This window comes from Amblyraja radiata, chromosome 2 (assembly GCF_010909765.2).
Source record: "Amblyraja radiata isolate CabotCenter1 chromosome 2, sAmbRad1.1.pri, whole genome shotgun sequence".
In the NCBI taxonomy this organism is placed as follows: Eukaryota; Metazoa; Chordata; class Chondrichthyes; order Rajiformes; family Rajidae; genus Amblyraja; species Amblyraja radiata.
In genome coordinates this window covers 85,015,149-85,031,602 of record NC_045957.1, presented here as the reverse complement: position 1 = coordinate 85,031,602, position 16,454 = coordinate 85,015,149, and the positions used below count along the sequence as shown (strand labels likewise).

Sequence of the window (16,454 nt, the reverse complement as noted above, 5' to 3'; positions counted from 1 at the left end):
TTCCTCAGCTGTTACTGAGCTTGTGTTTCTTTATTTCCATCACCACAGAAGTATTTTGTTACAGTTTACCTTTTATTCTTTTTGTCAGATTCTTTAATGGTTTTTGTCTTGTTTTTACTTGCTTGTCGTGATACTTCACAGTGGGAAGATCAGGACAGAGAAGAATATTGTCTGTTTAATCAAACCGTGAAAATGGATTGGAAATTCCGTGAGCAGAATAGTCAGATGGCCTTTTGAATTTTATACATCTTTTAATTTCGCATCTTGATCTCGTAAATATACAAATATTATCATCAGTGCACAGTGTAATTACTTTTCCTTTAACCAGTTGTACAATAGGTGTAGACTGATGCCCTTATTTTCAGAAATGTACATTTATCACTCATTCAGTCATTTAAATTGCTCTCACTTACTAAAGATTTAAACAATATTAAATTTATTGCCTCCAATTTATACTTAATTTAAATCTTGTTTGATTTTTCTTTTGCAGTGCTGGAATTGGTCGTACTGGTGTTCTTATTGCCATGGAGACAGCAGTGTGCTTGATTGAAAATGGCCAACCTGTGTACCCGCTGGATATTGTTAGAAGGATGAGGGATCAACGAGCTATGATGATACAAACATCGGTAAGATCTGGATAATAAGCATGAAGGAATATTGAATATATTTATGTTTTAAGAATCCGGAAGGAACAATCAAACAAATTCTCAAGCCAGTGCTTTGTGGCAAATTTTGTTGGTTTCTTTTCTGTTCTTTCTGGATACTTATCACTTATATACTTTATCTAAACCATGCTGATCACGAGAACACACGTAGGCAGTATACATATCTGCTCTCACCATTAACTTAAGATGTCTTAAAATTAAAATTCTAGTATTTTTTAAGCAATGTTCCAAATGTCTTAATATGTTGCATTAATGCAGATACACTCTTTGTTATCCAGGTCTGTATCTAATGCCACATGCGAACGCTCAAGTGCACATAATTCTGATGCATCACCTTGCACAACATCCATTTAGTTTCATCATAGGTTATGTAAATTAGAGTGTGATTGCTGTCTGCGAGAATGCTGTATTAGATAGCATTCTAACTGCTGGTTGAAATGGTTATTCTAAGAGGCTTCACTAATATTCAAGGCAAAATTTTATGAAAATAATTGAATTTGCTAGCATAGAGAATCTTTTGACTGTGTAGAATTATACCAATTTGACATAATAGGATCCTGATTTACAATTGTTAAATATGGCAACTGATCAGAAGATGGGATATCAATCCTCAAATGTTGGTTCAGTTGCTCAAACTCATGGGCCTGTCCCACTTCGGCGATTTTTCAGGTGACTGCCGGTGACTGTGGCCTGAAAACCTGGCAACTAGAACGGCGACTGTCAGAGTGGAACACACACACACACACACACACACACACACACACACACACACACACACACACACACACACACAGCTTCCTTCACCAGCCCGTTACATGCAGGCAGGGGACAGGGCAAGCGGGGGGAGCACACGGTGCAAAGCCATTGTGATACAGACACATACCACAATGTACAGGAAGGTTGGCGCTGTAATTAATAAGTTAAAAAGCACAGTACGGTAAGTCCTTTAAAAGAGGACGGGAAAAAGGGCGAAGAAGGAGTGGAGACAACTTTTAAGAAGCCAGAGTTACACGGCTGTGAAGCTCGGCGGACGTTAACATTACCGGTCGGTAATCCTTGGTTCTGAAAACTGCTGCTAACTTTTTTTTTCCCAATGAGCCAATGAAATTCACCGGCCAGCACCAGCTACAACCTACGAGAACCTCCGAGAACCTTCGACCTCCTGGCAGCCCAATAGGACCTCCTGGCCACCCACCTACGGTACGAGAATTCTCGCTACTCTCCATGGCGGCTTAATTCTAGTCGCCGCTAATTTTTCAATATGTTGAAAATTTGCGGTGACCATAATGAGGCCGCGACTAGTCCCCAGAATGCGGGAAGCCTCACGACCATGAAGGCGACTCCCCAGCAACCACCCGCGGACATGTGGCGACCATGTGGTGACTGCATAGTCTCCTGCAGTCACCTAAGTGGGACAGGCCCATCTCTCCCTGTAAGTTACTTAAGGCAGAAGGCAAAGAGTGGCAGTAAAAGGGGCTTTTCCTAGTTGGCTTAAGTGACTCGCGGTGTTCTGCAGAGGTCATTTCTAGGACCTGTACTCTTCACGGTGTATATCAATGATTTGGATGAGGGAATTAAAGGCTTGTGGCCAAGTTTGGAGATGATACGAAAATAGGTGAATGGGCAGTTGGGTAGAGAAAGCAGGGACTCTGCAAAAGGACTTGGACAGGTTGGGAGAGTGACAGATGTAATGCAGCATAGCAAAGTGTGGAGTCATGCATTTTTGTAGTAGGTGGCAGAGCGCAGAAGATTATTGGGACACAGCTACCAGACTTGGAGGGCATCTACCACAGACGGTGCCTCAGGAAGGCCGTCAGCATCCATAAAGACTCCTCACACCCTTGTAATGGACTGTTCGAACTACTTCCCTCCGGCAGACGTTACAAGGCCTTCTACGCCCGAACCTCCAGACTCAGGAACAGCTTCATTCCCAAAGCTATAGCGGTTCTGAACCGGCCCTGCTGAGTGCCCCCCACCCCCCCTGGACTGTCTCCCACGGATGGTCACGTCGCACAGACACATCTGCACTTTAGTCTGTTTGAACTGTTTTGACTATTTTACTGTTCTTTTTACAAACCATGTTCTCAGGATATCTAAATCTAAATTGTATTAGTTATTTATGTTATGACATCGGATGGAAGCTGCATACCAAATCTCGTTGCACTTATGTGCAATGACAATAAAAGATATTATTATTATTATTATATTATTAGGTGTAAATGACTTTAATCGAAAGTAGATTATTTTCTAAACGGAAAAATGCAGAAATCTTTGGTGCAAAGAGGCTTGGGAGTGCTGGTGCAGGATTCCCAGAAAGTTCATTTGCAAGTCAAATCGGCAGTAAGGAAGGCAAATGCAATGCTAACATTTATTTTGAGAATAGTGGAGAATACAAAAACAGGGATGTAATGCTGAGGCTTTATAGGGCAATGGTCAACCCGCATTTGGAGTATTGTGAGCAATTCTGGGCCCCATATGTGAGGAAGGATGTGCTATTGTTGGAGAGAGTTCAGTGGAGGTTTCGAAAATAATCTCAGGAATGATTAGGTTAACATATGATGACTTTTGAAGGCACTGGGCCTATACTCACTGGAGTTTATAAGGATGATGGGGAAACCTCATTGAAACTTACCGAATAGTGAAAGGCCTGGATAGAGTGAATTTGGAGAGGATGTTTCAGATCAGGTCAGGCAGCATATCTGGAGACATGGATATGTGACGTTTCAGGTCGGGACACTTCTTCAAACTTTGGGTGCATTCTTCAGACATTCTTGTGTGCATTTTTGTTACAAATGTTTCATGCATTCAGTGAAAACCCAAATCTTGTTTTCATTTTTAACTTTTCCATTTTACCATTACCATTTATAATAATAATAATAATAATAATAATAATAATAACAATAATAATAATAATATATCTTTTATTGTCATTGCACGTCAGTGCAACGAGATTTAGTGTGCAGCTCCACTGATGTACAAGAAAGGTAAATAAATACAATACATAAATAAGCAAGCTGAATTGATTGACGTAACCATCTGAGGGAGACTGTCCAAAGGGAGTGGGTGGGGGGGCACTCATGAGGGCCGGTTCAGAGCCGCAATAGCTCTTGGGATAAAACTGTTCCTGAGTCTGGAAGTTCGGGCGTAGAAGGCCTTGTAACGTCTGCCGGAGGGAAGTAGTTGAAACAGACATTTATTCATTAACTCACAATTATTGTTTATTTTGTCTCCTTTTTTCATAATCTCATTATAAAAATTGCTACTTGCTGTAAGGTCTTAATCTACCTCGCACTTAAAAAAATGTAATGCCTTAGCTACAGTATTAAAGCCCTGTCCCATTGTGCGAGTTCACCCAAGAGCTGTCCCGAGTTTTAAAAAAATCAAAACTCGTGGTAAGCACGTAGAATGAACGTAGCGGGTACGTCGGAATTCGGGACGTCTCCTAGTGATAACGGCAGGTACTCAGGAAACGTGGTAACTCGTGAAGATTTTTCAACATGTTGAAAAATGTCCACGAGTAAAATATACTCAGGATGTAAAAATGTGTTACTTTTTAACACGTAGTCATACCGTAGTAGCTCGTGAGTTTACCGTAGTAGGACCTGGTGTCCTATATCACTATTGTATGTTCATGATGGAAATAAGAATACTCAGTATATTCATTACCTTTGAATTGTAGTTTTATGTAATCCTCCCATAATTTCTGAGTTCCATTTCACAATATCTATCAGACATACAGAATGTTGCCCAATGTTACAGCAGCTGAGTAAAAGATTGGTCAAATGGTAGGTTCAATGAAGATCGGGTGAGGGGGATTGGGGGTGGGGGAAAAGTATCTATAGCTTGGGACTTGCCTAAATGAGTACTGAGATGGATTATCAATCCACACCAAATTTCTTAGACAGTAATACCTTTTATGCAATTATCACAACATGGTGGATATGGATCAACGGACTATGTATGGTACATGCTTGTAAATTAGTAAAACAAATGTTCTTCTTTAAGTACTGTTGTTTCTGGGATGGGGTGACTGATTACAAATAACCTACATTCTATATTTTGTCATCATGTGGCTGAAACAAGGGCATATTTTGTGATATTTATTGAGATAGAAAGATACAACTGAGTTTGGGTAAAATATTACCTTGCAACATTCTGTATGTCTGATAGACATTGTGAAATGGAACTCAGAAATTATGGGAGGATTACATAAAAATACAAAACTACAAACCACCATGTTTCCCGAGTACCTGCCGTTAGCGCTAAGAGACGTCCCGAGCTCCGACGTACCCGCTACATTCATTCTACGTGCTTACCACGAGTTTAGATTTTTTTTTTTAACTCGGGAGAGCTCTTGGGTGAACTCGCACAGTGGGACAGGGCTTTTAATTTTCTATTTCAATAGAACAATGTTACACTCAGTACAAACCCATCTCAGGTTGAACTGGAATCAACCCCCTCCCCAGGTTATGTGTCCCGATACCCTTTCACATCCATCCTGGGCCCCTCGCAGTCCTTCCATGTGAGACAGGTTCGCACGCATCTCCTCTAAACTCATCTATTGCCTCCAGTGTTCCTCAAAATTAGAGGCCTTTGACATGGAGTGACAATGGGAAGCAGCCGTTTTTAGTTTTAAAAAAAGTGACAATATTCCATACATACACAAATATGATAGCACACCTAAGGAACGACAGGAGAGAAAACAGATCATGGGTGGGAATGACAGCTCTGGTGCTGAAGTGGAGAAATCAATCATACATTGAAGACTTGACTTTGGAAAAGGAATTTTGGAGCACTAAGGAGTAAAGAGTTTTTTTTTTAAAAGCTGCCCATCAATTGCATTTGTAAGCTGATCCATGTACAGCAATGATATTATCAAGGGGCAGCACGTCTATAAATTGATTGCTGCTGACACTCAAATCTGCCTCTCTTGTCCCCATCTCAGTCACTTACCATGAGATGGCTATCCCAGATTCAACAAGAATGAGCAGAAAATTCCTTTTACTAAATACTGGAAAGATCTAAACCATTATCTGTTACTAACAAATGTTACTACCTAAGATACCAACATCATTCCTCTCCCTGGTCTCTGATTGAAACTGATCTTTATAGGGACCGTATATCCATGCTATTGTGTTTATCCTATATTTTCACTCTTACGTTACTCATCTCCATTCAGTTCAGTTCCTGCTGAAATGCTCATGCATTTGTTGGCACTATAGGCCAATCTCACCTCGTCCACCATCTGTAAACACAAGGCCTCTACCAACCCTAATCTTGAAATGTACCGAATAGTGAAATACCTGGATAGAGTGGTTGTGGAGGGAATGTTTCCACTAGTGAGAGAGTCAAAGATCAGAGGGCATAGTCTCAAAATAACATGATGTACCTGAGGAGGATGGTGGTAAATCGGTGGAACTCATTGCCATAGATGGTTACGGAGGCCAAGTCATTGGGCGTTTTTAAAGCAGAGATTGACAGATTCTTGATTAATAATGGGCAACTTTTTAGGCGACTGCAGACTATGCGACTAAAATGAAGCCGCCATGGAGAGTAGCGAGAATTCTCGTACCGTAGGTGGGTCGCCAGGAGGTCCTAATGGGTTAAAGGTTTTCGTAGGTTGTAGCCAGTGCTGACCGATGAATTTCATTGGCTCATTGGGAAAAAAAGGTAAGCAGTAGTTTTCAGAACCAAGGATAACCACCGGTAACGTTAAATGTCTGCCGAGCTTCACAGCCATGTATCTCTGGCTTTTTAAAAGTTGTCTCCACTCCTTCACCCCCCTCCCCCTACCCCCTTTTAAAGGACTTACAGTGTGCTTTAGTCACCTTAATTACCTGTTCATCGCCGTGTGTGTATCACCTTGGCTTTGCACCGTGTGAATTTTTTTGGACAGGGCAAGCGGGGGGAGCGCTGTCTAAAAAATTCACACGGCTTGGTGAAGGAAGCAATGTGTTTGTGTGTGTGTGTTCCACTCTGACAGTCGCTGTTCCAGTTGCCTGTTTTTCAGGTGACTGCCGGCAACTTGACAGTCATGGGCAGTCCGCTGAAAAATCACCTAAGTGGGACAGGCCCATAAGAGTGTCAAAGGTATTGGGGAGAAGGAAGAAAAATGGGGATCAGAGGGATCAATCGATAAGCCATGATTGAATGACGTAGAGTAGACTTGATGGACTGAATGGTCTGATTCTGCTCCTGTGACTTATATCCTATTTGTCAAAGCCCATTTCATCCACCATTCCTGTGTTTGCTGAACGTAATTGTCTCTTGCTTAAGCAACAAGCCTTAACAATTCTCATAAGATTAGTTTTTAAGTCCATCTTGCAACCCTCCAATATATGTGCAACAATTCTGGCCTTTTGATTATCTGCAAATTTACTTCACCATAACTGGCCTTCCCTTCAGCACCCAATAGCACCTAACTCTGAAATTCTCTCCCTAATTCTCATTGTCACTTTCTTTGAAGATACTTAAAATTTATGATTTTTAATCTAGTTTTTGGTTGCCTCTCCTAATACCTTCATTTGTGGCTCAGTGCAAAATAGTTTTTTATCACTTCAATAAAGTGTCTTCGGATGTTTAACTGTTAAAGCTGTTGTAACAAGATTTTACAGCATTTTACAGATTTTACAGGGGCCTGAAGAAGGATTTCGACCCGAAACGTTGCCTATTTCCTTCGCTCCATAGATGCTGCCTCACCCTCTGAGTTTCTCCAGCATTTTTGTCTACCTTTGATTTTAGCTGGTCATTTTGATCTATTTTAACGTTTTAAGAAAAATATATTAATTTTATTTTTATTCCTGGAACATTTGCTACCAGACTCCTGAATCAATTACTTAATTTGTATCTTGTTCCCAGATATGTTGCCATGGGCTCTTAACTCTGCCTCATGAGTTAATCTGTTATTTCACTTTTCATATTTGCTTTACACTATTTCAGATTGCACTACAATCTTTGCACTTTTCTGCTGTTTTGAATTCATCATCATATTTATTGTTGTATCTATCATGTTTATGATTGTACTGTAGGTAGTGTCATATGTACTTCTGCACTTCACGCGAACAAGGAATTTCATTGCAATTTGGTGTATATGGCAATAAACTAATCGAATCTGATGTGATGTTTCCGAATAAACTTTTTTTTTATTGCTTTAAATGCTACAGATTTTTAGAATTTAAAATGTTTTAATTTAGTCAATGTGGGCAAAAGAATTAGGGATTATGTGTAATGGAACAATCCGGAACGAGTAACCATGTGCAAATCGTCATTCTCATTTTACTTTGAATTGATTAAAGCAAGATTTAAATAACATTTTATTTATTCCAGATTCAATACAAATTTGTCTGCGAAGCCATCCTGCGTGTTTACGAAGAAGGTTTAATTCGACCATTGGAAACAGTCCACAAAGCAAGTTGGTAGTGTTGTTGGAAAATCTGAAACAAAAGACCAAGCCTCAGTTCTGGGCCTGCCTCATAAATCTGAAAGGAAACCTACTGGATGATTGACAGGCCTACCTCGTCACACTGTTTAAATAAGGAGTATGTTTGGATATCTTTGGTAAAAATATGATATCTTTTAGTACACTGTTTTTGTTATGTATCCTTTTGAAAAAAGTACTGAGAACCTCACTGCATTATGAAATTGGAAAGATGACATCAATTAACTTTAATCCAAACAACAATTGGTTTGTTTAAATGTTGAAAATGGAAGAAATGTTTCTGAATAATGCTGCTAACTTTAATCAACTAATTATAATTCATTGAAACAGTTGATTTATGATTTTTTAAGATGTTAATTTTGCAGAGTAAATGTCTCATGCTCTATGTGATGAAAATTACTTTGAACTGCAATGTGCTACATTTTTCTTACAATTTGTATTATTTAAACAAAATATAATGTACATACATGGTCACTTTGGCTTTAAGGCAACTATATTTGATTTTGTATATTGGATGCTACTGATTAGATTAAGATATGAATTATCCTTATAACGTTTCTCTCAAAATCTGGTCCCCAATTTTAAAATCTGGTTTTAACTTGGTAATTAGTTTTATATCCTTGAACTACAACCTTTCTTGATCAGTACTTAAAATGTCCACAGAATAAGATGTTTGCTTCAGAGTGAGGAAAAACATTGTGTACACGATTCTGAGGTGAGGCAATTCTAATACAAAGGATTAAACAGTGAAACCTAAAAATAGGTCCATCTGCAGTTGTACAGGGCCCTAGTGAGACCACACCTGGAGTATTGTGTACAGTTTTGGTCTCCAAATTTGAGGAAGGACATTCTTGCTATTGAGGGAATGCAGCGTAGGTTCAAGCGGTTAATTCCCGGGATAGCGGGACTGTCATATGTGGATAGAATGGAGCGGCTGGGCTTGTATACTCTGGAATTTAGAAGGCTGAGAGGGGATCTTATTAAAACATATAAGATTATTAAGGGATTGGGCACGCTAGAGGTAGGAAACATGTTCCCGATGTTGAGGGAGTCCAGAACCAGGGGCCACAGTTTGAGAATAAGGGGTAGGCCATTTAGAATGGAGATGAGCAAAATCCTTTTCACCCAGAGAGTTGTGAAGCTGTGGAATTCTCTGCCTCAGAAGGCAGTGGAGGCCAATTCTCTAGATGATTTCAAGAGAGAGTTAGATAGAGCTCTTAAAGATAGCGGAGTCAGGGGATATGGTGAGAAGGCTGAATGTAGATGATCAGCCATGATCACAGGGAATGGTGGTGCTGGCGAGAAGGGCCGAATGGCCTAATCCTGCACCTGTTGTCTATTGTCTATAATTAACTTGAAGTAAAATATGACATGACGTGGTTATTTTGACTAATAAGTGTTTCCTGAGTTTGTTTGATTATCTAATGGGAGGCCAAATAATTTCTGTCACTTTGAAAATTCTTCACTTTGTGTGCCTTTGTGCAACTTGGCTTTATTATCTTAAATGCATTTGTAACTACGTATGATAAATTTCTCAACTTTGCAATGGTTCTATTAGGTTGAACACTGTATAAAGGATAGAACACTTATGGCATGTTGGTACACAGGTACATGCTAACGTTCAGACCAGTCACCCAATATTAATGCAAGACTTGGTAAATGCCCAGGCCTGGTTTTGTATCACCACTTGCTCCGAAGAAGGAAAACAAAATTGGTTCAGAGGCAAAAAATTTGATTTTTATATTTCCGTTAATTAAACTGTTCATCAGAGCAGTGCAGTTGGCAAAAAAAAAGCAGTTTTTCAATCTGGTTAAGTCCTCTGTTACTTAAATTATAAAGCCTTCATATTATCTGGAATGTTCAATGGAATAACCTATATTGTTATGAAAATATAACTCTTTGACTCGAAGATTTATGCTAATTTCAAAAGACATGACATCTCGAGTAAATAATTCCAACTATAGAAACAAAGAGCACAGCAATGGAGTTGTTGCCTTACAGTGCTAAAGATCCAGATTCGAGCCTGACTACAGGTACAGGACACAAATTCTTACTGTGACCACGTAGGTTTTCTCTGATTGTTCAGGTTTCCTCCCACATTCCGAAGACATACAGGTATGTAGGTTGACACAAAATGCTGGAGCAACTTAGCAGAACAGGCAGCATCTCTGGAGAGAATGAATGGGTAATGTTTCGGGTCATGACCCTTCTTCAGGTATGTAGGTTAATTGGCTTCTGTTAATTGTCCCTAGTGCGTAGAATAGAACTAGTGTACTGGTGATCGTTGGTCAGTGTGCACTCGATGACCTTGTTTCCACACCGTATCTCTAAAGTAAGCGTAATATTAATTAATAAAGTAAGCGGTCCTGACCTGCTCTGAGCCTCCAAACGCCGCGGGAAGGACGGTCAGCGCTTCCAGGTTCTGATGGCGGGAATTCCACAGCTCGTCGGCTTGTTCACCCAGCGCCCGCATGTCGGTAAATAGATCCCTGGCGAGTTGCAGGCGAATGTCGGGGGTTAGCTGCTGCAGGTAGGCGTATTTAAATAGAAAGCAAGGTTCATGGTCCCCCATTAGGGTGAGCATGTCTTCCAGGAGGGCAGACGGCCGGCGGTCGCCCAGGCCATCCATTCTGAAAATCTGAGCTGCCCGCTCGGCGTCACCCAGGCCAAACCTCCTGATGAGAAATTCCTTAAGGCCCGTATATTTATTTGCTACCGGGGGGGCCCTGAGGAAAGGCTTAACTCGCCTCGCAGTCGCTTGGTCAAGCGCGCCAACCACGTAATAGTATTTTGTCTCATCTGCTGTAATACGTCTCACTGCAAACTGTGCCTCTGCCTGCTGGAACCAGATGTCAGGTTCTTCGGTCCACAGAGTTGGGAGCTTCAGCGCAACAGCGTTATTATCCATCACGACGCGTGATGAACGGCGTGGGGTCACCAGTGTAGCGGCACCATACGTGGTGAATAAAGGTGAGACGTCAGGCCGGTTCAAAGAGTCATTTATTCAGTGATGACACGTTGGGTGGTGCGCTAACTAAAATACAATGTTGTTGTAGCTGAGCGAGGTTGTTATCTCGGGCTCAGCTACCTGTCAGCTACGGTGAGAGACCTTTAGTACCAGGACACTCCCTCTAGCCCATGACGTCACGTGCCCGCCCTCGTATCTCCTGACGAGGGTTTGAGCATGAGTGGCCCGTGTTTAGGCTGACGCCACAGTTGTTTGGTTAAAACATTTAACCTGTCAACGAAAAATAACAATTTATCTGGCCCATTTTCTAAAACTTAAGTAACCAAACATATTGTAATATTACCATTATAAACCATACTCGCCAAAACTTCCTAGTTTTGTAACTTGGAAGAATACAGCTCATAGAAACATAGAAAATAGGTGCAGGAGTAGGCCATTTGGTCCTTCAAGCCAGCACCGCCATTCAATATGATCATGGCTGATCCTCCAAAATCAGTACCCCGTTCCAGATTTTTCCCCATATCTCTTGATTCCCTTAGCCCTAAGAGCTAAATCTAACTCGTGTACTGATCGTATTTCTAATTACTAGTTTGTCTTTGCGTATGCTTATCCATATTTTCTGCATTTAAATATGTGAGTGTTGATTACCTGCAAAATTTTACATTGTTCAGTTGCAGATGATTTGTGATGGCATGATTTTGTTCAATTTGGAAAGTGAGTGCAGCTGGCAAAGCGAGCAATAAGTACCCTTTCCAATAGGTGAGCCACCATCTTGATCTGCGGTAATCCTTCACGAGAATGGATTTAGACTTAAAAGTAACACATACTTCCAAGATAGTATAGTATGTGACTTAGAGGGGAACCTGCATGTGCTAGTTCCAATTCACTTGCCAACCATACACTTCTTGATAATAAAATTGGTGTATTTAGGAAGTACTGTTTGAGAAGCTGATGAATAACTGCAACAGATTATGAGAATTGCACAAATTGCAGCCACAGAGTGGTGGAGGGTGTGATCATTTGCAGTGGTGGAGGGGATGCCGATCAAACAAACTGCTTTGTCTTTGTGTTGACTGTGTAATTTATTTTTGAGATACAGCGCGGAAACAGGCCCTTCTGATCACCATATTTGTCTCTCTTTGAACAAATCCGTACCTGTTCACAGTAAATGCTAATTGTAGTGTATAATTTACAGGCTTTATACCACGTACCCACCTGATATCATAGGAATCCCACAAAATATGATGCGTATATTCGCACAATAGAAAAAATCACTTGTGGCTAAAGTGCACATTGTCAGATTTTAATTAAGGTATTATACATTTTGGTTTCAACATGTAGAAATTACAGCAGTGTTTATACATAGTGAAACCAAAATGTATAAAAATGGCCTTTAAAAAAAATCTGACAATGTGCACTTTAACCACATGTGATTTTTTCTATAACAAATCTCAAATTGTGGAGTACAGAGGCAAATAAATAAATGATGGGTCTTTGTCCCAAACATTATGGAGGGCACTGTATTACTTATCATTCATTTGAAGCATTAATCTTTCAACCTTAGGTTTATTATTTTTAAATGCCATCACTTTAAAGTTAGCTCTGAAGCTTTGAGTGGTGATGGCGGTTGTATTTCATGTTAGGTATGGAATTATTTCCTTCATCTGCAATTGAACAATTTAAATCAATAAAAGGTTATTTTTGTGGATTATCGTATGTTACATTAAAATTTAATGTGCGTAGTACCGTACAAAATGTATTGATTATCACAAGATGCTATTATATTCATTCTTACCTAAAACATGCTGGAAATCAAATGCACTGAAATATCTGCCAGAAATTAGTTTATTTTATATTATGCAATAAGGCTAATGAATATCAATATAGCACCCAGTCACTTGTTTTATTTTTGAAATTTAGTGAAATGTACTTATCAAGGTAATTTGCGATTAATTCCTCCAGATGTTTAAAATATCTGGTCACTTATTTTTCAACTAGGTTAATGTCCATGCAGAATATATTAAGGTTGAGAAGCATCCTCCTCCTTTATTTAATGTCTATTTTGTTAATCTATGTTTGTTTTAATCTGTTTTGTATGTAATTCTGACCGATGGAATTTTGTATCGATAATGTTCATTTCAGATGTAACAGTGAAATGAACTAGAGTGAAAATTTCTGCTACAGAATCAGATTTGGTTTGTAATAGTACAGAGTACTATAATCACTTTAATTTGTTAAAAGACACATTATTGCTTAGTGTATGCACCCATTCGTGTTCGTGTTAAGAATGGTCTAACTACAATTTTTGACTTGTCCAAGTAACAACATTTTTATTGAACTGTCCGTGGGGCAAAATAACACATGGTGTTTCTTTTTTTCTTTCTTTATTAAGGGTGAATGATATGTTTCGGTTATTTCATGATATCGTCTAGTAAGATTCTGAATACCATTCTGTTTATGATTATAATTTAATTGCTATTTTGCCTAGGTGATGCACTTATTTTGTAGCACAATAATTCATGTTCAATGGCATTTTCTGCCATAATGAAAATAAAATTGTGATTGTGAATATTTTTTAAATCTGAATTAATATTTTAATACAATAATCATATAATTGTGAACTGGTGTTAATATTTTCCACGTTTAAATTATTGTGATAGCAATGTACTTAAATGAAAATGATAAAACAAGATTTGTTTTATTTTTGTAGCTTCATTCAAAATTAATAATATTAGTAATATTACTTGTCTATGGAATTGTTGGAAAACATGCTTCAGTATGATTAGATTTCAAATCTCATTTTTGGGTGACATAATGTTAGAATGCTGTAAAAAATAGTTGCATTTAATTGGAACATTAAAGTTTTGCCTATTCTTTTAGTAAATGCAGTGTGTTTCTTGAGGAATTTGTTAAACAGCCTGTAACACTTCAGTTGAAGCCACAGGCCAATGTTTAAACACAGCACATTGGTGTTAAAAGAAAAATTATGACATGCTTTATAGCATGTGGATAAAAATGGTTCATGGATCACATTTTCATCGTAATTATCGTGGCTTTCTCAGGAATAACTTGACTATAATTGACAGAAATATGAAGCCTTTGTCTGAAGAGTTCATGCTGAAAGAAAATACATTTAAGATATCTATTGTAGCTGACAAAAAGTTATTTATTTTCCAGATGGGTTCTAAATTCCATAAGGTCAAGCATTAAATCTGTCAGCACACTATTTTATTCTTGATATTCAACAGTCCGCATTTTTCACAGTAATGCATTTCAATAACATGGTAAATATGTGATCAGAAACGTTCAGTGGTTTACAGTAATTCAACACAACATTCTTACTTTTATGCTCCACATCCAATGTCAGATCCACTCTCATCCCATTGGAAATGACCATCTCCAATTAATAGTTTTTCAACTTTTTCAAACCTAATTTTTAAGGTGTTACAATCACTATTTCATAAATGTTCCCCTTCGGAAACTTGGTGCACCTGACCCATCTCATTTCCAGAAGAATATCTTGCAATGCCCCTTTCTTCACTGGATCAGAAGCTGACCCTCAAATCATCCTGGGCAGAGGCATACACATGGGCCTCGGAACCGGGGGGGGGGGGGGGGGGGGGGGGGGCGGGGGGCTGCAACCCCCCCCCCCCCACTTTTTTAGCAATGTTTCCCCTGGGAGTTAGCGGGCAGCCCAGCGGATGTACTTTAGTGACCGACACGGACGGTTCAGTGTTTGCAGGAACCACCAACCTCACCCGGGGGGTCAGCAACTCATGGGGCAGGATGGCGGGCCGGAGAACGTGAAGGAGGGGGTGTTGGAGGGTGGGAGAGTGGAGGCTTCCCACACTCACACGCAGCCCTGTGGAAGCAAGCAACGGGAAGAGGAACCCGGGATCTGAGGGCACGAGATCAAGGGGTCGGACTAATGGAGAATGCTGCTGAATAACCCAACCTTCCTGCTCCTATTTATGGAGGAATTGGGGACAAAAAACACAGAGAGCTGCCATGTCAAACACTGGCTAAACCCGGATAGATTCCAGGGTCAGCTCTGGTCTCACACCAGGGAGGATGTCAAGAGTTCGTAGGGAAGCCAGAATGGGTGAGCAATGAAAGATCTGTCATGTGTAGACTCTCGGGCTATTTACGTTGCAGGGGAGGGGAGTAGGAGACTGAGATCATGTTCACAATCCTGCGGTGGAACAAACAAGGGCGTTTTCAAAGAGACGTACAACATGGACTTTGGGTGATCACATGAGGCAACGGCAGACGAGAAACTCGGCAGAGAGTGGAGAGACAGCGCTTCAGGAGACCCTTCACAAAGAGGGCTGGGCCTAGCACTGAAGGGGAAACCTTGTAAAAGTCTGGGAGAAAGGGCAAGGCATTCGGGAAGATAGACACAAATTGCTGGAGTAATTCAGGAAGGCAGCATCTCTGGCGAAAGTGAATGGGTGACGTATCTTTTCGGGTCAGGACCTTTCTACAGAAATGCTGCCTGATCCACTGAGTTCCTCCAGCATTTTGTTCCTATTTTTGGTATAAACCAGCGTCTGCAGTAAGGATCACAAAGTAAAAGGGTTTGCTCGTTCAAAGAGATGGTCTAGGCTCAATGAGTCAAATGGCCGCCATCCACTGCATCCATCGACTCCAGCAGCAATATTGGTACCAACTCCACTCCTCCCTGCATGCCAACATCTCCAGCCCAACACCACCCTGCCGCCCAACACCCCTCTCTAGCCTCCCACCACGGCGTACCCCACCCACCCAGGGTGCTCTGCCCTCTCCTCGGGTCATGGGGTACTACGTGTGCCACCCCGTCTCACTGACCCTGAGTCCCGCTCCCAGGGGCAGTCCCGCTGTCACCCCATCCATCTACACGCCCGGAAACACTGCGATAAACGGAGCGGGTGCCCAGTAACCAATACCTCAGTGACCTGTCGCCCGGATCCCCCGGTAGCCAGTCCCCTGATACCTGGTACCCGGTGACCGCGGCCCCAGGTAGGTGAGATCTTGCTGCCTGGTGACCCTCCGCCTACTGACCCTCCACCCACTGACCCGGTGACCCTTCGCCCACTGACCGTCCACCCAGTGCCACGCCACCCTTTCACCTTGTATTAGGCCAGTGAAACAGCTTGATAAAGCTCTAACATGTCTTATCTCGGAAGTGATCATCTTGATCAAACTCATTCTCGTCAATCCTTCGAACAAAACTGTAGAGAGAGATCTTTCTCGACGGCGAGACGGTTAAAGACATGGCTGAGATCCACAATGAACCAGTGCCGTTTCAACAACTTGGCTGTTCTTCATGTCCACAAAGAAAGCACGTCTTTGTTAGACTCAAGGGCCTGTCCCACGGGCGTTATTTGCACATCATTTAAGCGTC

At 40.8% G+C, this 16,454-nt stretch overlaps 1 protein-coding gene across 7 annotated transcripts in view; it reads left to right on the top strand.

Moving 5' to 3' along the window:
* The window catches only part of ptpn3 (protein tyrosine phosphatase non-receptor type 3), a 177,946-nt gene extending 168,963 nt beyond the window's left edge, over positions 1 to 8,983 (top strand). For 6 of the 7 annotated variants that reach the window (XM_033049671.1, XM_033049665.1, XM_033049650.1 and 3 more), the window contains 2 exons: positions 491 to 626; positions 7,992 to 8,983. In XM_033049671.1, the coding sequence (XP_032905562.1) occupies positions 491 to 626; positions 7,992 to 8,084 (229 nt within the window). In that variant the 3' untranslated portion in view covers positions 8,085 to 8,983. Of the gene's footprint in view, positions 1 to 141; positions 453 to 490; positions 627 to 7,991 lie in introns of those variants that run through there. The other variant, XM_033049658.1, reaches the window with a different exon arrangement.
* The last annotated feature ends 7,471 nt before the right edge of the window (positions 8,984 to 16,454 follow it).